Here is an 18,798-nt window from a genome sequence, read left to right on the forward strand (position 1 = left end):
CTTACCCCGAATGGCCACCATCGTATCATCGGCGTAACACATGAGGGCCATCCGGGGGAGCAGCTCTGCTCGGATGGCCCAGTCGAAGCCGATGTTCCACAACAGGGGTCCAAGCACACCGACCCCTGGGGAACACCGCAGGCCATCCGCCTTTCCAGTCGCCCCTCGGGCGTGCTGCAGACCACCACCCTATCTGACAGGTAGCGGTCTACAACTCGCCTCAGGTATGGGGGCACCTCGTGGTACCTCAGGGCCTCCCGTATCACCGAGTACGGGAGGGTACCGAATGCGTTGGCAATGTCCAGAGACACCGCAATGGTACCCTCCCCTCGCTTCAGCGCATTCTCACGGAAGGCCCGAAGTGCCCCCAATGCGTCCATCGTGGACCTGCCGCTTCGGAACCCATATTGGCGTCCAGTGAGATTGGGGCCCGTCTCCTGTAAATGCCGGTTAATTCTTGACGCCAATATGCGTTCCAGCATTTTGCCCACTTCGTCCAACAGGACTATTGGCCTCCATCCGGATGGGGAGTCCGCCGGCCTGTTCTCCTTCCGGAGGAGGCACACAATACCCTCTTTCCAGCACCTTGGAAACTGTCCATCTTTAAGGCACCGATTAAAGATGGATTGGAGACAGTCTCCAAGGTGCTCCATCACGATGGGTAGGACCCTCCCATGGACCCCGTCTGGGCCAGGGGCTTTCCTGCAGGCCCTAACCCTGTGGGCGACACGGGCCATTTCGCCCTCAGTCACGAGGGGCACCTCCTCAGGGTCCAGCGGCTCCTCCTCCCCGGGGACCACCATTGCAGGAGGGGCGAAGTCTGGGGCTGGAGGGAACAAACCTTCTAAAATACCCCGGAGGGTCCCCATGTCCATGGCATCCATGGGGGCGGCCTGACGGAGCTTCTTCCTTACAAGTTTATAAGGCCGTCCCCATGGGTCCTCATCTAACGAGGCCAAAAAGGCCCCGTGCGCCGCATCCTTTGCCTTGGCGATGGCAAGGTTGAGGGCCTTCTTGGCCTCATTCAGCGCCCGGTGGTACGCTTCCAGCTCCTCCTGGGTGTGCCGCCTCCTCCGACAGCGTGTGAATTGCCGTCTCGCGGCATTACTGGCAGTCCGGAGAGCGGCCACTTCCGGACACCACCAATACGTCGCCTTTTTCCTCCGAGGAGGCCCCGCTCTCCTCATTGAGGCGTCGCATGCCCGTGTGAGGGAAGCGCGGAAGCCAAGGGCCATACTGTCTGCATTGGCTTCCTCTGGCATTTGACGCCCCCATCTGGCCTCCACCATGGCCGCCTCTCTGGCCGCCTCCCGATCCAGGGTGGCCAGGCTCCACCTCGGAGTTCTCCTCGTGTCCCTCGGTTGCCTGGGCTGTTGACCTTGCTGGGCCCTGGAGACCCTCATTCTGATGTACAGATGATCAGAGAGGGTCTCGGTGTCCTCCAGGACACGCCAATCCGCAATGCTCGCTGCCGCCACTGGGGAGGCCAGAGTGATGTCAATAATAGACCCCCCCCCCAGGCGCACGCAGGTGTTGGCTGTGCCCTGGTTCACCACTTCAAGCCCCAGCCCGACCAACCACTCGAGGAGCTCTGTTCCCCTGGGGTCGGTCCTAGGGGAGCCCCATGCAGCGCACTTGGCGTTGAGATCCCCCAGGACCATTATGGGGGAGGGAGCCGCACCAGCCACCGCCCGTCCCAGCCTCTCCAGGTAGGCCTCGAACTCGTGTAGTGGCCTATTTGGGGAGAAGTACACGCCAATCAATACAATATCCCCCAATCTGGCCACCACATAGCCAGGGCCCGTGGAGACTCTGGAGAGGGGCAGACCGCCCATGGCCGGCGCCACAATGGCTACCGTGGCTTTCGTGCCTACCCCGTCACCCACCCAGTTAGCCTGCTGCGGGACATAGTATGGCTCCGATACAGCCGCCGCAGCAACCTCCCACTCCGCCATGTGCTGGATCATAAGATCTTGTGCACGCGCGGAGTGGTTGAGGTTGCACTGGAGCAATTCCAGGTTTTGTCTGGGAGGCATTAACTTTCCATGCGCTGCTGATCCGTCCGGTTTTCAGGTTCATTCCTGGGCGCGGCCGCTGCTGAATTTGCAGGACCAGCAGCGTAGGCCTCCTTTCCTCTGATTGGTGGGGGGGTGCAGGCTAGCCCTCCCATCACGTGTCCCGCCTTTAAACCGGCATGGTGGCATATCGCGCACCAGGGGGCCGACGCGGAGCAGTCCCTGCTCATGTGGCCTGGTTTGCTGCATCTGTAGCACCAGCTGCCCCTATCCACCGGGGACGGGCACAGAGGCCGCGTATGTCCCGTCCCCATGCAGCGGTAACAGCGCAAAGGCAGCTGTTCCAACGCCTCCACCCGGGCCGCAGACCACCCGACGACTATGCGTCCTGCTGTGACCACTACCTTGGCCGCTGTTACCGAGCCGGTCCCGTTGGCCGCCATCCGTATTGCCCCCACCGACACCTGGTCTTCTAGGCATCTGCCTCTGGCGGCAACCTCCCTTTTTAGAATCTCCGGAGTGACGGATTCGTCAAATCCGGAGATTTTGATTTCGGCCTTCTTGACCGGCCGGTAAACCTCAGCTACATCGCCCACAAGACTCCGGAGCCGGTCCACCAGGTTGTCCGCCGCCTGACTGCTCTGCGCCCCTGGGACCTCTATGATGCGCGCCCCTGTGGCCGTTCTGCGCACATTCAGGTGGTCCACGCCAAGCTCCGCCAACTTAAGTGTGGTGGCCCTCTCCATAACCGACCTGTAGTCGGTTTGGGCGTCCGGCTTGAGGGCCACAACAACCGCCGCCATAGTTGGGGCCACTAATTTTGGGGCTGTCACCTTCCTCTGGGTTTGCTGTGGTTGGGGCTGGGGAGGGGCCTTAGCCCTAGCCTTGCCCTTTTTGACCACAGTGGACCAACCTTCTTGTTGGGGAGTAGGCGGCGCAGGTGGCGGCACACTCGGGCGGGCCTGTCTTCCCGGTACCCTGGGAGCAGGGATCGCCGGCTGGGGTTTTTTGCCCCTTGGTTTTGGGACCGGCCTGGTTTGGGTCTGTCCAGCCTGTGTCTGCCGCAGTGGGGGCGCTTCAGCCACTCGGGGCGCTCCTGCTGTTTGACTGGACGCCATTGGGGAGGCCAATTGAGATGCCCCTCCAGCCTTCCTTTGTGTCCTTGGGACACTGGGTACCTCCGCTTGGTGCCCCGTCATATCCAGGTCCATTTCCTGGTCCGGGAGCGTCCTTCTCCTATCAGCCGCCAGTGGTGGTCGGCGGATGGGCTCCGGCGGCAGTCGTCCCTCCACACTCTCGAGGCGGGCGTTCACCATGTTCCCCAGGGATTGGAACATTTCCCTCTGGAAGGTCCCCAGGCGGACCTCCATGAGTTTGCCCAATTCCTCGAGAAGGGTTTGCGTCTCCGTCCCTGCCCTGATTGGCTCCGCCTGCCTGCGCTCGGAGAAGGCCTTGCGCAGAGCCTTCGTCTCCAGGCGGAGGTGCTCCAACTCACTCCTCATCCTTTCGTTGTCCGCTTTAAGCGAGCGGACAACTTCGGACTCACCGAGCGAGTCTGCCAGACTCATCAACTCCCTACAGGCAGAGTTGATTCTCCCCCGTATGTCGCCTTTTAAATTTTTACTTTTGGCCGCATCACTTAATATCTCCCGCGCACAGGCCTTGATGCGGCCGCCAGGAGTTTCATACCCCTCCGAAGTCTCTCCCATTTGTACTGGGCTCCGCGAACGCCTACCGGTGCTCCGTCTCGGTTTCGGACTGTATGGGACTTCCGTCTCAGATACCGTCTCATAGTCCTCCAGTTGCGCCTTGGCGGCGCTGAGTCCCGTGTAGTGCCCTTTGCCACGGCCACGGCGGGAAGTGCTCAGTTTGCGCACTGGCGTCTCACCCTCACTGTCCTGGTGGTCTCTGCCCCTTTTCTCCCGTCTCTCTCTGATATTCCCCCCTGTTTCGTCCCGGTTCGAGCTCCTGGCTCCGTCCGTCACCACACTGCCCCACTCGTCAGTAGACGTCTCAGAGAGACGTCTTACCCCTCTTCTTCCCCCCGACCAGAATCTTCCCAAGGTAGGGGTGGGGGATACATCCCCCCCCCCCAATATACCCCCTTCCAGAGTCCTCGCCGTCCTCGCCTTCCTGGCTAACCTCCAGGCTCGCCCTCCTTTGGGACACCGAGTTGGTCCCCATTCCTCCAGATCGTCCGCAACCCCCCCTTTTTCTTGCCTCCCCCCCTTCTCCTCTCTTATCCCCACCCGGATCCGGCGTTTCCCCCTCCAAAACCATGGAGGAAGCGACCGAAAACACTAATTCCGTAAAAACGGCCAAGCGTGATCTGTGCCACACTTGACAAACTTAAGGAATTAGCGTTCTAAAATTATTTTTTCCCCCCTTGCAGTCGTCCGAAAATTTTGGGACTAGGATAGGAATACGGAGTTTCACCTCCCCTATCCAGATACCCAAACGCCCGGACACCAGCTAGCCAGGTTACGACGCTATCTTTTTTCAAAAGTTTACCAACTTAAGAAAAGTAGTTGGAAGCGCCGCAAAAACTGGATTAGCAATCCGGATTTTAATTTATAACTTCCGACTCTGACGTCGGAGAGTTATAAACCAAACGTTGCTAGGTAGGTCTTACTCTTACCTAACTACTCCTATCGTTCAAAAAGAAGAAAGAAGAAAGAAAAAGAAGATAAATTTTTATTTCCGAAAATTAAGACAACACACAAAACTTCAAAACAAACAATTGTTTCCCCTATAACTCCGGAACCAAGAGTCCCAGCGTTACCGGGAAAACGGAAGAAGAAAGAAGAAAAGAAATTTAAAATTACCAGCAAAAAACAAAGAACAGAAAAAGAAAGAAAAAGAAGATAGAAATTTTTTAACACAAAACAAAAACCGCACTAAAATCACTCCAATCGAAAAACACCAAAAATCCAAATAGAATGCCAAGTCGTAAAGTAAGCTGCGTTTCGGTAACCGGGATGAAAAGCCAAAATTTGTTTACGTCTAAACTCCAAAAATCCTACCCTAACCTAACCTAACGCACTATAAACACCTCACGAAAGACTATCCCGACCTCCGGGACTCTTCTAGTTCCGGAGATTTTCCCCTTTTTTGCTCAATACTTCAAAATCTTCAAATTTCAAAAATTCGTAACTTTCTTTCTATCACTCCGATTTTCCTCATCTTTGTATCTATCGTCTCTAAATAATTTACTCTTTCCTATCGTTATCAGTTTTTGTAATTTTATTTAACCTTTCCTAACAAAATTTTCAAAATTCACTTTTTGGCATATAAAATTTTTACTTCAAAATTTCATAACTTATTTTTGGTTTACGCTAAATTATTTCCGTTTTCTGTCTTGAATAGACATTAATCACCGTCATCTTTTTCATCTGCTGGACAACCTTGCTGACGTCTAGTTGCCAAGTAATTTAATTTTCTTCATCGTAGATTTTCGAATCATTTGTTTTTATATTATAAAAATTTGTTTTTAAATTTGTTTTGTCATCAAATAATATCATAGTAATTTCATCATCATTAATTGTGTAATTTCTAACTTAACTAACTAAATATAAAATAGAAAATAGTAGATTTTTAAAATAAAAAATGAGTACTGAGAGCCTTAATCTTAACATGGAAGACTTTGATCAGCTCTACACCTCACCGCTGGCGCGATTGCTCAGCGAGCGCGTACACCGTCGACAGAGCGCGGTGCTAACATCCATCCGGTGCTGGAGCTGATTGATGAGCTTGCCGGCGACCTTGAACAGGAATCGCGAATCATTCTTGAGAACCTTGAGACCACACACAACCATCGCAGCGTCACGGTAGAAAACAAAAGGCAAATCAAGACCGCGGCGAAAAACGTTACGTCCATATTTGCGAGTTACGCGAGGCAACATGCGTGCGCAAATCAGGACAATCTTAAATGCAACACCCACCCCCACAGACCAGTCGTCTAAAGGGGTCCAAACAGACTCTGACGATGGTCTACGGGCGCAGGCAGCGGACGTCGTAGCGACTGTCCAGACAGAGCTGAACCTAATTCGTGAGGAGCAGAAGGCCCTCAACGATTTAGTTAAAAACGCACTAAGTGGAGCTGAGTCGGGCAGCCCCACACCACAAAGTCGTCCAACATACAGCGACAAAGTAAAAGCTGTAGCAACACCTAAAAACAACGTCGCACTGGTAGCGACGATTGAAAATTCACAGTCGACTGCTGAGGCAATGGGCACCATTCGAGGCAAGATCTCATTCAAAACAAAAGATTACGCACCTACAAAAATCAAACCACTTAGTAACAACAAAGTTAGAATCGAATTCGAAAACAAAACTCAGCGGGACGAAACATTGCACAGGCTGAACACCAACAACATTAAAGCTGAGCCGGCCAGGACCCTTACACCGATGGTCATTCTGAAGGGGATCCACAAGGATACCGTGAAGGACGAACTTGTCGACATAATCTCCTCTCAGAACCCATCGGTGGGGGCCACCCTGAGCGACGAACATAAGCTCCAGCTATGTTTCGTCACTAACAACCGCAATAAGAACCTCTACAACGCGGTTCTTAGGTGCCCACCTGCAACATGGAGAGTGATCATGCAACTCGGAAGGCTCAACATAGAGCATCAGCGCATACACGCTGAAGAGCACTCTCCATTCAAACAGTGCCTTGGATGCCTGCAGTTCGGACACACACGCGTCCACTGCAAGGCAGTAGTTAAACCCTGTTCACACTGCGCCGACCATTCTCACAATTTTAAAAACTGCCCGAATCGCAACATCATCCCAAAATGCTATAATTGCAATAACCACAACCAAAAATATAAAACCCATCATGACACAAACCACACCGCAGTAAGCAACAATTGTCCACGCCTTGCTGCAGCAAAGAAAAATATTGAAGAAAGGATCAGCTATGATTAAGCAATTCATGGCTTCCTATAATTAAACGTAATCAATTCCTAGTTCCCTGTAAAGTAATTCTTCAAAACATAAATAGTTGTAACATTACAATAGCTAAAATCCGAACATAAATATATATATAACAAAAATAACCATATATAAATCAAAATTATCTATGGACCTATGGCCGCCCGTATCTTTGCGGGGACCATATGTCTTTAAAGCTAAACAACGGTAACAAAGTCAAGTTCCTAAACTGTGCATTATTGTCACACTTTGATGATGATGCCAAACTTGACATCAATAACTAACAAGAAAACTTCGCATATGTCACCGCGGGCAAAGGGTCGCCCGTATTCATAGCGAGGGCCCTTTGCCTTCAACTGACAAATTTTAACTCTTAAAAAAAAAAAAAAAAAAAAAAAAAAAAAACCTAACCTAACCTAACCTAACCTAACCTAACCTAACCTAACCTAACCTAACCTAACCAGTCGCGCGCGCAGCGCCAACGCGTAGGCAGCGAATCCACGTCGCTCCGCGTTCGAAAAATCAAAGTTGCGGGATTTTTAACTCAAACATACAAGTGTTATATATCAAATTGTGCGCGCTGGCTCCAGCTATCCTCTCATACAAAAACTATTGTGATTGGACATAGTGGTGAGGTGTTATAGGCAGATAAGTGAAACTCTATGCGCCGCGGTGAAGTGACACTCGTTTTGTGAACTTAATTTCGGTGATACAATCATGGTTTTTATATCAAAAGACTCCTCAGTGTGTGTACATTTTAGTGATTAAGTTAGTTTGTGCCGGAAAAGCCACATGTAAGTACAATTACCACTTTAAGTGACAGTGACATTCAAAAAGTGATAAAAACCTTTATAAAACCATAAGTAGATCTATAACATATATCAAACTATATATTGCCGTGTGTGTTTTTCAAAGTTCTATACACTGTGAAATTTTCAACATTTTTCCATGAAAAACAACCGAGATAATCGTGAAAAACTGAAATGACGCAATAATCAAAAGTCAACTTACAGTGTCGTGCGGATAATTTTGAGAAGGTTATTGTATTCTATTGTGTTAGAGGATTTTAAAACAGTTTTTAGAATTAATATAGCTTTAATAGTTTTCGAAATATTCCACTTTTCCCAAAAATCTTCGTTAAATTTCAACTTTGGAGACCGATTACTAAAAATCTACAGTGATATCATATAGTTTTTATTATTGCATTGAATGCACTACTTACTAAACAACAGAATTGCAAAGTTTCATATTTTTAAGCTCAGTAGTTTTCGTGAAAAGTAATTATTAGTAACGCGGGAGTACCGCGGTCGACGTAATCGACGTAAATATAATTCCAAAATTGAAATTTTTCCTAGCTAACTTTTTCAAAATTTTTTGTTTGTATAATACTTATAGGCCCTAAAAAATAGTTTTTAAGTTATTTCTGTTAATGTGTGATGCTTACTTTTAGTACAAAACAGATTTGAAATTTACACCAAATTAATCTCACAAGTTTGCTTTTTCTACTTATAAATCTTAATCATTCCAACTGCTGAATATATTATTGAATATATTAATTAGTAAGCAACACAATTATAAAGTTTCATACTCGTAGGCTCAGTAGTTTTCTAGATAAATAACTTTTAGTAACGCGGTTGTACCGCGATTGACGTAATTAACTTTGCAAAATCGAAATTTTTCCTAGCTAACATTTTCAAAATTTTCTGCTTTTATAGGGTAAATAGTTGCTAAAAAATAGTATTTAAGTCATTTCTGAAAACGTGTGGTGTCTATCTTTTTTGTAAAATAGCTTTGAAATTGTCACCCAATTAAATTCACACAATTAGCTTTTTCTACTATCAAATCATATTTAACACCAACTGTAAAACATTAATTAGACACATACGTAATCCTAATACTAAACTGACTAAGTTTTCCTCTCCAATATATAACAGATTTCTTATTATTCGAATTTCCACTTTGATAATCTCATACTTTCCGATTTAGGGAAAATATTTTTGTAGTAATTAGTCTTTAACTTTTAAACTTTTAATTGTAAATATACCTACTCACTGTGTTAAATAAACCACCAAACTTGTGACTAGATACTTTGATTACTTAGCTATTAGTGTGACACTTTGATTCGCGCGGTCTGAGTGAACGTAGTGTTATATAGTTGTTAGGATTATAATTAGATATATAGGAATATTTGAATAGTGTAACGTTGATTACACTCAACCAAAATGAGTGCGACAAGTGGCGAGGACAGCATGAGTGAGGCCGATGAACTGGCTCGGCTGTTGGAGACTTCACAGAATCGAGAAAAGGATCTGTATACAGACATCGAGAACAAACTTGATAAGTTTATAAACGAAGTCTGGAGATATATCGATGTCGTTCAAACTAACTTAACTACCAACAAAGAACATAAGAGCATCACAGTCGAAAACAAAAAGACTATACTGGAGGCGGGAAAGCTGCTGAGAGCAGCCGGCCAAATGCACGAAAAAATCATTTTAGAATCGTGTGCGAAGTTGAGCTCTACCTCATCTTTCGCTCAAAGCTTTATACAAAATGCACAAAAAGGAAATGAATGCTCAGTCAACAAAAATGAACTCAAAGAAGTCGTATCATCTATAGTCAGGGAGGAGATCAACAGCCTTAAACAAGACTTAAAACTAGCCAGTCAAAACAACCAACCCAAAATTTCTTATTCATCAATAGCAGCCAAACCTCGACAAACACCAATCTCACCCAGTACTCCCACACATAAACCGGCCATCGTGATAGCATCAAAGAAGGAGGGCAGTGATGCCGCCGACACGCTAAAAACTTGGAGGAAATCAGTGACATTTAGGGACACTGATTTCGCACCCATTTCCACTCAATTCATCTCCAACGGGAAAGTACGTATAGAATTTAGCAACCCAAATCAACGAGAAATTGCCCTCAACAAAACCAACAATGCGAATTCGGACGTGACTGCCGTGCCGTCGAAGACACTAAGACCGATGGTCATTTTGAAAGGAGTTTCCTCAGACATACAGGACCACGAATTGACGGACATAATCATAAACCAGAATCAAACAATACGTGAAAGCATTAAGAACAAAACCGACTTCAAACTACACTTCAAAAAAGGAAATAAAAACGACCGCCTCTACAACGCTATCTTCTTAACAACCCCAGACACTTTTAAGGCAATAATGAAATCCAACAAAATAAATATTGACCACCAACGTGTATATGTTGAAGAACACGTCCCAGTGTTACAGTGCTACATTTGCCTGCAATACGGACATACAAGAAATCACTGTCCGTCCACAGAACAGAACATCACCATATGCTCACACTGCGCCTCAACTAGCCACGCTTTTAAGAACTGCCCACACTCTCAAGATAAAACAAAATTAAAATGCCATAACTGCGATAAATTTAATGCCACTTACAATGAACAGGAACCAAAACTTAATTGCGCACACAGTGCCACGTCCACTTATTGCCCGAGAATGATATCTATGCGCCACAGGATCAAGAGCCGTGTAGATTATGGACTATAAATTACAATATGTTTAATCGTCTATTATTAAACGTTATCCCGCTATTCTATAAATAATTTTGTAACACGTTCGTATATATAAAAACTCAGAAAACTGTTTTTAATAGCAAATTTGATAAATAATAACAAGTCAAACTCTTAAAAAATTCTTACATACAAAAACTTATATATACGCACATTAGTAACTATTCTAGCATATAATTGGAACCTAAGGATTAATCGCTAATTATTCAATATTTTATTACTCAATTGTCATCTTGCTATCCATAAATACCTTTGTAAAATGTACTTATATATAATAACTCAGAAAATTGTATTAAACAGTGAACATAATTAATAATAACAAGTCAAATTCTTATATACATACATAAACTTATACATAAGTACATTAGTAACTTCTCTAGCATTTAATTAGAATTTAATTAGAATTTAAAACTTAACGACTGCGTGCATCAAAGTCAAAGAATATAACATATAATGTATAGCTTTCAACATTTTCACTGCTTCATATTTTCAATTGTAATATCAAAAATTAATTTGCCTCACTATGCTTAGTTTGCTCGTAGAATTGATCGATGAAAGTCGGTGGATCCTGCGAGTACACGGTCCAATCATAACTGATCAAACAAACATAAAATTATAATTATCATTTTCTTAATTATCACCTAATCTCTGCAGGGGGGCGGTGGCCGGGCGGCCGCCCGCACTCAACGATTACTATCCTGAGGCGGGCGGTCGGGCGGCAGAACTTATCCCCCCTCAAAACTTCTTTAGGATAACTGGTCGCCCGTATTCCTAGCGAGGGCCAGTTATCCATAAATTCAAAACCACAAACACTCCAGTAACACTCAACACACACCAAATAAAAAACATACTACACTCTACACGAAGTGGAGGAGTTTTTAGTCCGTAGGCGGCTGGGCACCATTCCCAGCTGAGTCGGACATAACCGTCGGTACGGGCCGGCGGTATACATGAGTATTCTCTCCTTCACCGCAAAAAAAAAAAAAAAAAAAAAAAAAAAAAAAAAAAAAAAAAAAAAACCTAACCTAACCTAACCCCGCCGTGTGGTGCCGGCGTTTAGAATAGCACCACCCCATCTCGTCCCGTGGGTGTCGTAAAAGGCGACTAAGGGAAAACCGACGGACGGGCAGCAGCGTCCGTTGAGCGCATCTATTTATCTCTACTGCGGTCCCTCCAACCTAAACCAATTATAAAAACTTAAAAAACCAAAACAACCATATCTCAAATTAAAACAACATTTAACGTTTCGTAAATCACACATCCACATTTATCATAATTCATAACAACAACCAACAGTAAAATCACGTTATAACAAACTAATAAAATCGCAACAAAAACTAAAACTTCGCAAATATCAACCAGGAACCATGGCCGCCCGTAACCAATGCGGGGACCATGGTTCCATCAAAGCTCATACACAACAACAACGCCGGGTCTTTAAAACTGAGCATCACCATTGTTTCGACTGATGGTGATGCCGGACCCGGCATCGCATAAAACATACAAAACTTTCGCAAACGTCACCTCGGGCACAGGGTCGCCCGTATCCCTAGCGAGGGCCCTGTGTCTTCAAATGACACAATAAACCTTAAAAAAAAAAAAAAAAAAAAACCTAACCTAACCTAACCTAACCTAACCTAACCTAACCTAACCTAACCTAACCTAACCTAACCTAACCTAACCTAACCTAACCTAACCTAACCTAACCTAACCTAACCTAACCTAACCTAACCTAACCTAACCTAACCTAACCTAACCTAACCTAACCTAACCTAACCTAACCTAACCTAACCTAACCTAACCTAACCTAACCTAACCTAACCTAACCTAACCTAACCTAACCTAACCTAACCTAACCTAACCTAACCTAACCTAACCTAACCTAACCTAACCTAACCTAACCTAACCTAACCTAACCTAACCTAACCTAACCTAACCTAACCTAACCTAACCTAACCTAACCTAACCTAACCTAACCTAACCTAACCTAACCTAACCTAACCTAACCTAACCTAACCTAACCTAACCTAACCTAACCTAACCTAACCTAACCTAACCTAACCTAACCTAACCTAACCTAACCTAACCTAACCTAACCTTTTTTTTTTTTTTTTTTTTTTTTTTTTTTTTTGTTTTTGTTGACGGAGTGAGGAATGCCTTTACGCATTTCTCCCCGACCGTGGGAAGGCCATATGGGGAGGGTATGTGGGACTCGCTCTCTCGGCCCTCTCTCCTAGCGAGGGAGGGGCGAGAGAGAATACCCACTAAACCTCACTCCGGCGTCATACCCTCTCAGACGTTTAGTGGGGGCATGATGGGCTCGCGCATTCATTCTACCACTATGCCCCCCGAACCTAACCTAACCTAACCTAACCTAACCTAACCTAACCTAACCTAACCTAACCTAACCTAACCTAACCTAACCTAACCTAACCTAACCTAACCTAACCTTTTTTTTTTTTTTTTTTTTTTTTGTGGAGGGGAAAAATGCAATTACGCATACCACTCGGGTGCGGGGACGTACCCGAGTGGTTATGTGGGACTCCTTGTTTTGGGCTGATGAGACCCCAAGTCTACCCACTAAACAACCCCCCCGTCTGCCGCCATTGTGCTGTAGCGGTGAGCTGTAGGAACGCTCGCGCTTTACTTCTACAGCGTCACCAGCACCAGGTCCGCTTCGCGGAGCACCGCCTCCGGAGGCCCTTGATGGCCTCGTTTTCTTTTGGACCGTATCCAGTACGGTCGCCCTCTCAGGGACCGCGGGTGTTATGGATGGCAGGCGTCCCCATGCCTGTCATCCTGCGGTCTACCTACGGAGGCAGGCGGCGGTCGTGTGCGACCCGTCTGCGTCGAGCACGCTTGCGGCGCCGTTGGTCGGCCGTTGGGTCGATCTCCCTGGCGCGTTCCGCCGTTTCCTTCTGCTGGAGGACGTCTTCGCAGAAGGTCTTTATTGCTTGCCACGATCTGTCGCTATCGACCATGGACTTAACCACGGCCGGCAGCGACAGATCCGGCCCCACTATGGCAATCAGGTCCTCTAGGGTGTGTTGTGCGGTATCGACTGCTGCGCCGCATTACCTACTTCAACAGCAAAAACGTCAATTTTCATCAGCCGGTCCACCCACTCATCAATCGCCTCGCGAGACAACTTTCAACCAAAAACGTCAATTTTCATCACATCCATAACAACTTATAAACAGTTATTACTCGTCAAATTTACGTATTCACAGCTATGCTACACTTGTAGCTCTACGCTGTAGTCTGTTTAGCACGTGAAGGAGATAATATTTTAATTCCAAAATTGCGAGGTATATTTTTAGAATAAATAGCAAAAACTTAATGCTTCGTAGGTATTCGAAATTATGTATCTATCGTTATAAGCGCTAAGTAGAAGGCGTATTAAAAAGAACCGGACAAGTGCGAGTTTGACTCGACAACCGAGGGTTCCGTACAAATTTAACATATTTTATTTTTCTATAAATTTATATTTCAGATTCTTCCCTGTACCTACTTGTAGTAGTTAAGGGGAAGTACCTCATACATTTTGGTTCCCTTGAGTGTCGAAAAACACGTTTTTTTCAGCATAAACGGTTATAACCTTTTTTACGTTAACTTAGAAGTTTGATTTTTTTATGGTACGAACCCTAAAAACGTAAATTTAGATAAGCAGAAAACTTACTTCTAAGGGTTAAGGTTAAGGTTAAGGTTAACCCTATCTAAATCTGTGTCCATTATGAAAGTAGTTTCTGTAAAACTTTAATGTCATATAGTTTTATTTAGTTTACTAACAAAACAATGTATGTATGTTTAGGTCACACATATGACATAGAAAACAAAATGCATACTTGGTCTCCCGCGGTACAGGCCTAGCCTAGTGCGGGGACCGCTGGAAACTCTGTTATGTAACCATGCTATGCACCCACCCGATGTCACGCCAATTCTGTATCGATTCATACTGTTTTGTGTGCAATAAACTTATTTTTTATCTTTTATCAAATACCGTAGGTACAGCCAGCTGCAGAGAGAGGTAACTCCCTGTATAGACTGATAGTATGCAGAGAGAGGAGGGGGGAGGAGGCACCTCTCTCTGCAACTGATTGTACATACCTGCGTAGCTAGGATTAGCGTATATCATTTAATAAATAATGTATAGTATGTATATGTACACTCGCGTTTTTTCCAAACGTTTTACTTTATTAATGTTTGTAATAAAATCGCGCCCGAAAAATTCAACGCTCGTCAAAAATTAATACGAGTAGGTATAATAATTTCCGGCGCCTTCGTTTTACGACTCTGGGCATAAAAATGACGGATGCCATTAAAAAGTCTAGAGAATATAATTACCTTTCTACAAAACTCTTCTTACTCCGCATTTAGGAAAAAATGCCTCGAAATTGCTTAATTATACTTAACTACGCCAATTCGGTTAGATAAGGTTCGGTATACGGTAGTAGGTAGGTATCTTACCAAAGTGTTTACAATATATATTTTCCCAATTAAGAATAATCAATGCGCTAATCCTAAAGTTCAGGGCAAAGTCCTTCAAACAAGAAAAGAGCGTACTCCCATAATAAAGGCCGGCGATGCACCTACAACCCCTCTGGTGTTGCAACTGTCCATGGGCGGCGGTAATCGCTTACCATCAGGTGATCCGTCTGCTCGTTTGCCTCCTCTTACATAAAAAAGTTTTCAACTTAACCTTTTACGATTACAAAACGGTAACCTTTTACGATTATGAAAACATGTTTAAATTATTTATCTTGTTATGTCGTCGAGATGAAAACTCCAGTTCTGTACACAAATACTAAAAGCGAAAGTTCAATATTAATCATAACTTTCAGAAACGTGATTACTTGTCATGGCCTTGATAAAAAGCTAGTTCAATGTTATGTCTGACAAAGTTATGCCAAACAATGCTCTGTAACTTGATCAATAGGTACAGAAGTTTAGCATTAGCAGTTTCCGTTAAACAGTAACAGTAACACTATTTATTTACTCAAGTTAAGTAGTGATTGTATAACATTTTTTACAGTACATATGGTGCTACTTTACCGCACTAGTGCGAAAATTAGCATATTACGTTACTGTGTCGAACATTTAAATAATAATAAAGGGCCATACATACTCTAAAACGTTGTACGATACATGTGCGAATAGGTAATTCGCAACTCGTGTCGATTTAAAACACTCTCTTCGGTCGTGTTTTAATTTATCGCCCCTTGTTTCGAATTTCCTATTTTTCGCACTTGTATCGTAATGTACTATTTATTCATTTATAAACTGAAATAAATGTCAATAATATACCTATGCAAGTAGTAGGTAGCCCCCGTGTAAGTCAGGATCTCGACGACTCAAATAAAACTTCAATTCATAGTGAATTCATATAATCCAAATGGTTTGCAAGGGTTCTACGTAGTAGTAGTTAAATGTAGAAAGTGGTCGTTGATTGTATATGGAGGATGATGAAAGGGTGATTTGCAATATTTGATTACTACAAAAATGGGTTTAAATTTAGGTGCCTCTAATTGGCCGCGATACAAAATAAGTGGGCCGCTCCTATATTGGTGCTTTTAAAAAGCCGAATACTAGCCGAGCCCGACGGCTGCGTTTAGCTACTGCATTAGAAATATACTGAATTCATACAAATAAAATTCTACGTACCCACAACTTGGAGGATTTAACAACCGGAGTAGTTTTTAAGAGCTTACCCCTCTATCGAAAACCTCGGCCAATGGTCATATGTATTCTATGGACTGACGTTTATCTGACACGGCTATTTGTATGTTACGTACAAATTGCCATACATTTGACGTGCCCCCCTCCCCCGAAAAATTGGCAGACAGTTTTGTACAGAAAATTACAGACAAGGTGTCTCCAATTGTTAAATGCAAGACCCACAGCATAAACCTTATTGAGCATACTATGGGACTTCAGTCAATTTGTGTAATAATGTCCTATGATATTTATTTATTTTACTCAATTATTACAGTTTTGTAAACCCTATGTAGATGTGAATAATTTTGTTTATAAAACATAAAAAACCATTTTGAGCTTTAATATAAAACTGTGTTTAGGTCTAAAGTCACTTCTTCGTATTAAGACTTTCGTAATAATAACACTATTGTAACAAGTTTGATTGCTTTTACTCTATAGACGGCGTACAAACTATACCTACTATTATGACGCTTATATTATAACGTTCATTTTAGAAGTAAATAATTATTTCGTATGTTATTATTTCATTTGATGTTAAGCCATTACAAAGGATTTCGTTTCAAAATTCCTTGACACGGATTTCGCTTCTTTGTTAAACCGCAGAGAATTTCGGCACACTCGCTGTGCCCGGGTGTTAAGTTTCTCATTATGGAGACGTTAATTAATCTGTCAAAAAGGTCGCAGGCCGTTAAATAACATCAAAAAACCGGCCAAGTGCGAATCGGACTCGCTCACGACTCGACTGTTCCGTACGCAAATAATAACGCAAAAAACGGCAACAAATCGCGTTTGTTGTATGGGAGCCCCATCTAAATATATTTAATCCTATATTTTTTTTATAAAATCTTTTTTATTTATTTACAATAACAATATACATAATGGATATATACAGAGGATTACTATAAGCTACTAGCTTATATCTAAAATAGGTCCTTGAGGCATTGTACCAAGGATGCTGGCGGCATTTCCTCGTTGTATCGCAATACTGATATGTTGTGCGAGGAAGCCGCCAGCTCTTTGGTCACCAGTTACGTCAACCAGACGTTTCGTGATTTCTTCAAAAAACTCGTGCGCGCTGGGACCCCATGGACCTAGTGTTTCAATGCCAAATGGTACAAAATGGTACTCTCTACCGAGGCTCTTATATGTATTACGTTTAATAATTTCAGCGCTTTCCGCCGCTGCGCCCGTTATTTAGTATTTGTTAACATTGCTGTGTTCATTGCAACAGAAATACATATATACTTAATTTATTTATTGGCAATAACAATATACATAATGGATATATACAGATGATTACTATAACTAGCTTATATCTAAAATAGGCCCTTGAGGCATTGTACCAAGGATGCTGGCGGCATTTCCTCGTTGTATCGCAATACTGATACGTTGTGCGAGGAAGCCGCCAGCTCTTCGGTCACCAGTTACGTCAACCAGACGTTTCGCGATTTCTCCAAAAAACTTGTGCGCGCTGGGACCCCATGGACCTAGAGTTTCAACGCCAAAAGGTACAGAAATACATTAACAGTGGAAAATTTTAAATGTCACGGTTCATGAAATATAGCCTGATGACAGACAAAAAGACAGACTGACAGACGGACAGTGGAGTCTTAGTAATGGGGTCCCGTTTTTACCCTTTGGGTCCGGAACCCTAAACATATCCAGCAAGCATATACATTACCAACCACCAACCAACTAACTTACTACCTCCTAATTATCTCGTAGCTTTTGGTAATTGCAAAAGTATTTGACCGACATGATTGTGATAAAATACGAAAAAACATTAGTAACATGTTTTTGACGAATGGAAATATAAATTGATTACGAACTTCCTTATTTTGTAATCAAAATACAGTTTCACGGAACTTTAGATAGGTATAAAGTAGAGTACGACGGGGTTGAAAGGGCCTTTTAACGTGTTTCTTGTCGTTATTAACTTTAGTATAAGTTATGTGTGGCTGGCCTTGAATTTTTTTATAGGTAAATATTACACAATTTGACTTAGTCCAACGGTAAGCTCAATAAGGCTTGTGTTGTGGGTACTTAGACAACGATATATATATTTATAAATACTTAAATACATAGAAACACTGACAACATGACTCGGGAACAAATATTCGTGCTCATCACACAAATAAATGCCTTTACCAGGATTTGAACCCAGAACCATCGGCTTCATAGGCAGGGTCACTACCCACTCTAGGCCAGACAGGTCGACATGTGACATTGGCCTGTTTACACATTGTTTAGTTTTTTTTGCGAGTTTATACATTTTCTACTTGCTATTTGCGTTTACTGGCAAATGCATGGATGCGCAATAAACACTTATCAATGTGTACAGGGGACCTACCGCGAAGACCGAAATTCGCAAATTGCGGGGATCTTTCTCTTTTACTCTCACTAAGACGTAGAGTGACAGAAAAAAATGATTGCCGAACTTCGATTTTTGCGGTTATAGCCCAGGCCCCAATGCTAAGGCAGCCACACTTAGCCGTATGCCACACTTATTCGTAAATAATTCTCAAAAAGACTCTCATGGCAATATGCAATAACACATTCCTTTGTTTTGTG

General features: G+C 43.9%; 2 protein-coding genes across 2 annotated transcripts in view; one reads left to right on the forward strand and one right to left on the reverse strand.

Annotated features, from left to right (window-relative positions):
* The window catches only part of LOC133516404 (lachesin-like), a 177,067-nt gene that overhangs the window by 63,995 nt on the left and 94,274 nt on the right, over nt 1–18,798 (forward strand). The gene's annotated exons all lie outside the window — the stretch shown is intronic.
* On the reverse strand, nt 2,036–4,199 carry LOC133516669 (uncharacterized). The gene is made up of 2 exons (XM_061849689.1): nt 4,117–4,199; nt 2,036–4,004 (listed from the first exon to the last, which is right to left on the reverse strand). The coding sequence occupies exons 1-2, from the start codon at nt 4,197–4,199 to the stop codon at nt 2,036–2,038; spliced, it is 2,052 nt and encodes a 683-aa protein (XP_061705673.1).

This window comes from Cydia pomonella, chromosome 3 (genome assembly GCF_033807575.1).
Source record: "Cydia pomonella isolate Wapato2018A chromosome 3, ilCydPomo1, whole genome shotgun sequence".
Classification (NCBI taxonomy): domain Eukaryota; kingdom Metazoa; phylum Arthropoda; class Insecta; order Lepidoptera; family Tortricidae; genus Cydia; species Cydia pomonella.

Bases quoted from the DNA above. Each gene is read 5' to 3' on its own strand.
- LOC133516669 (XM_061849689.1), bottom strand. From the start codon at position 4,199: ATGGGGACCAACTCGGTGTCCCAAAGGAGGGCGAGCCTGGAGGTTAGC. The intron at 4,005-4,116 runs GTATATTGGGGG...CGAGTGGGGCAG, and splicing joins GGCGAGGACTCTGGAAGGGG to TGTGGTGACGGACGGAGCCA.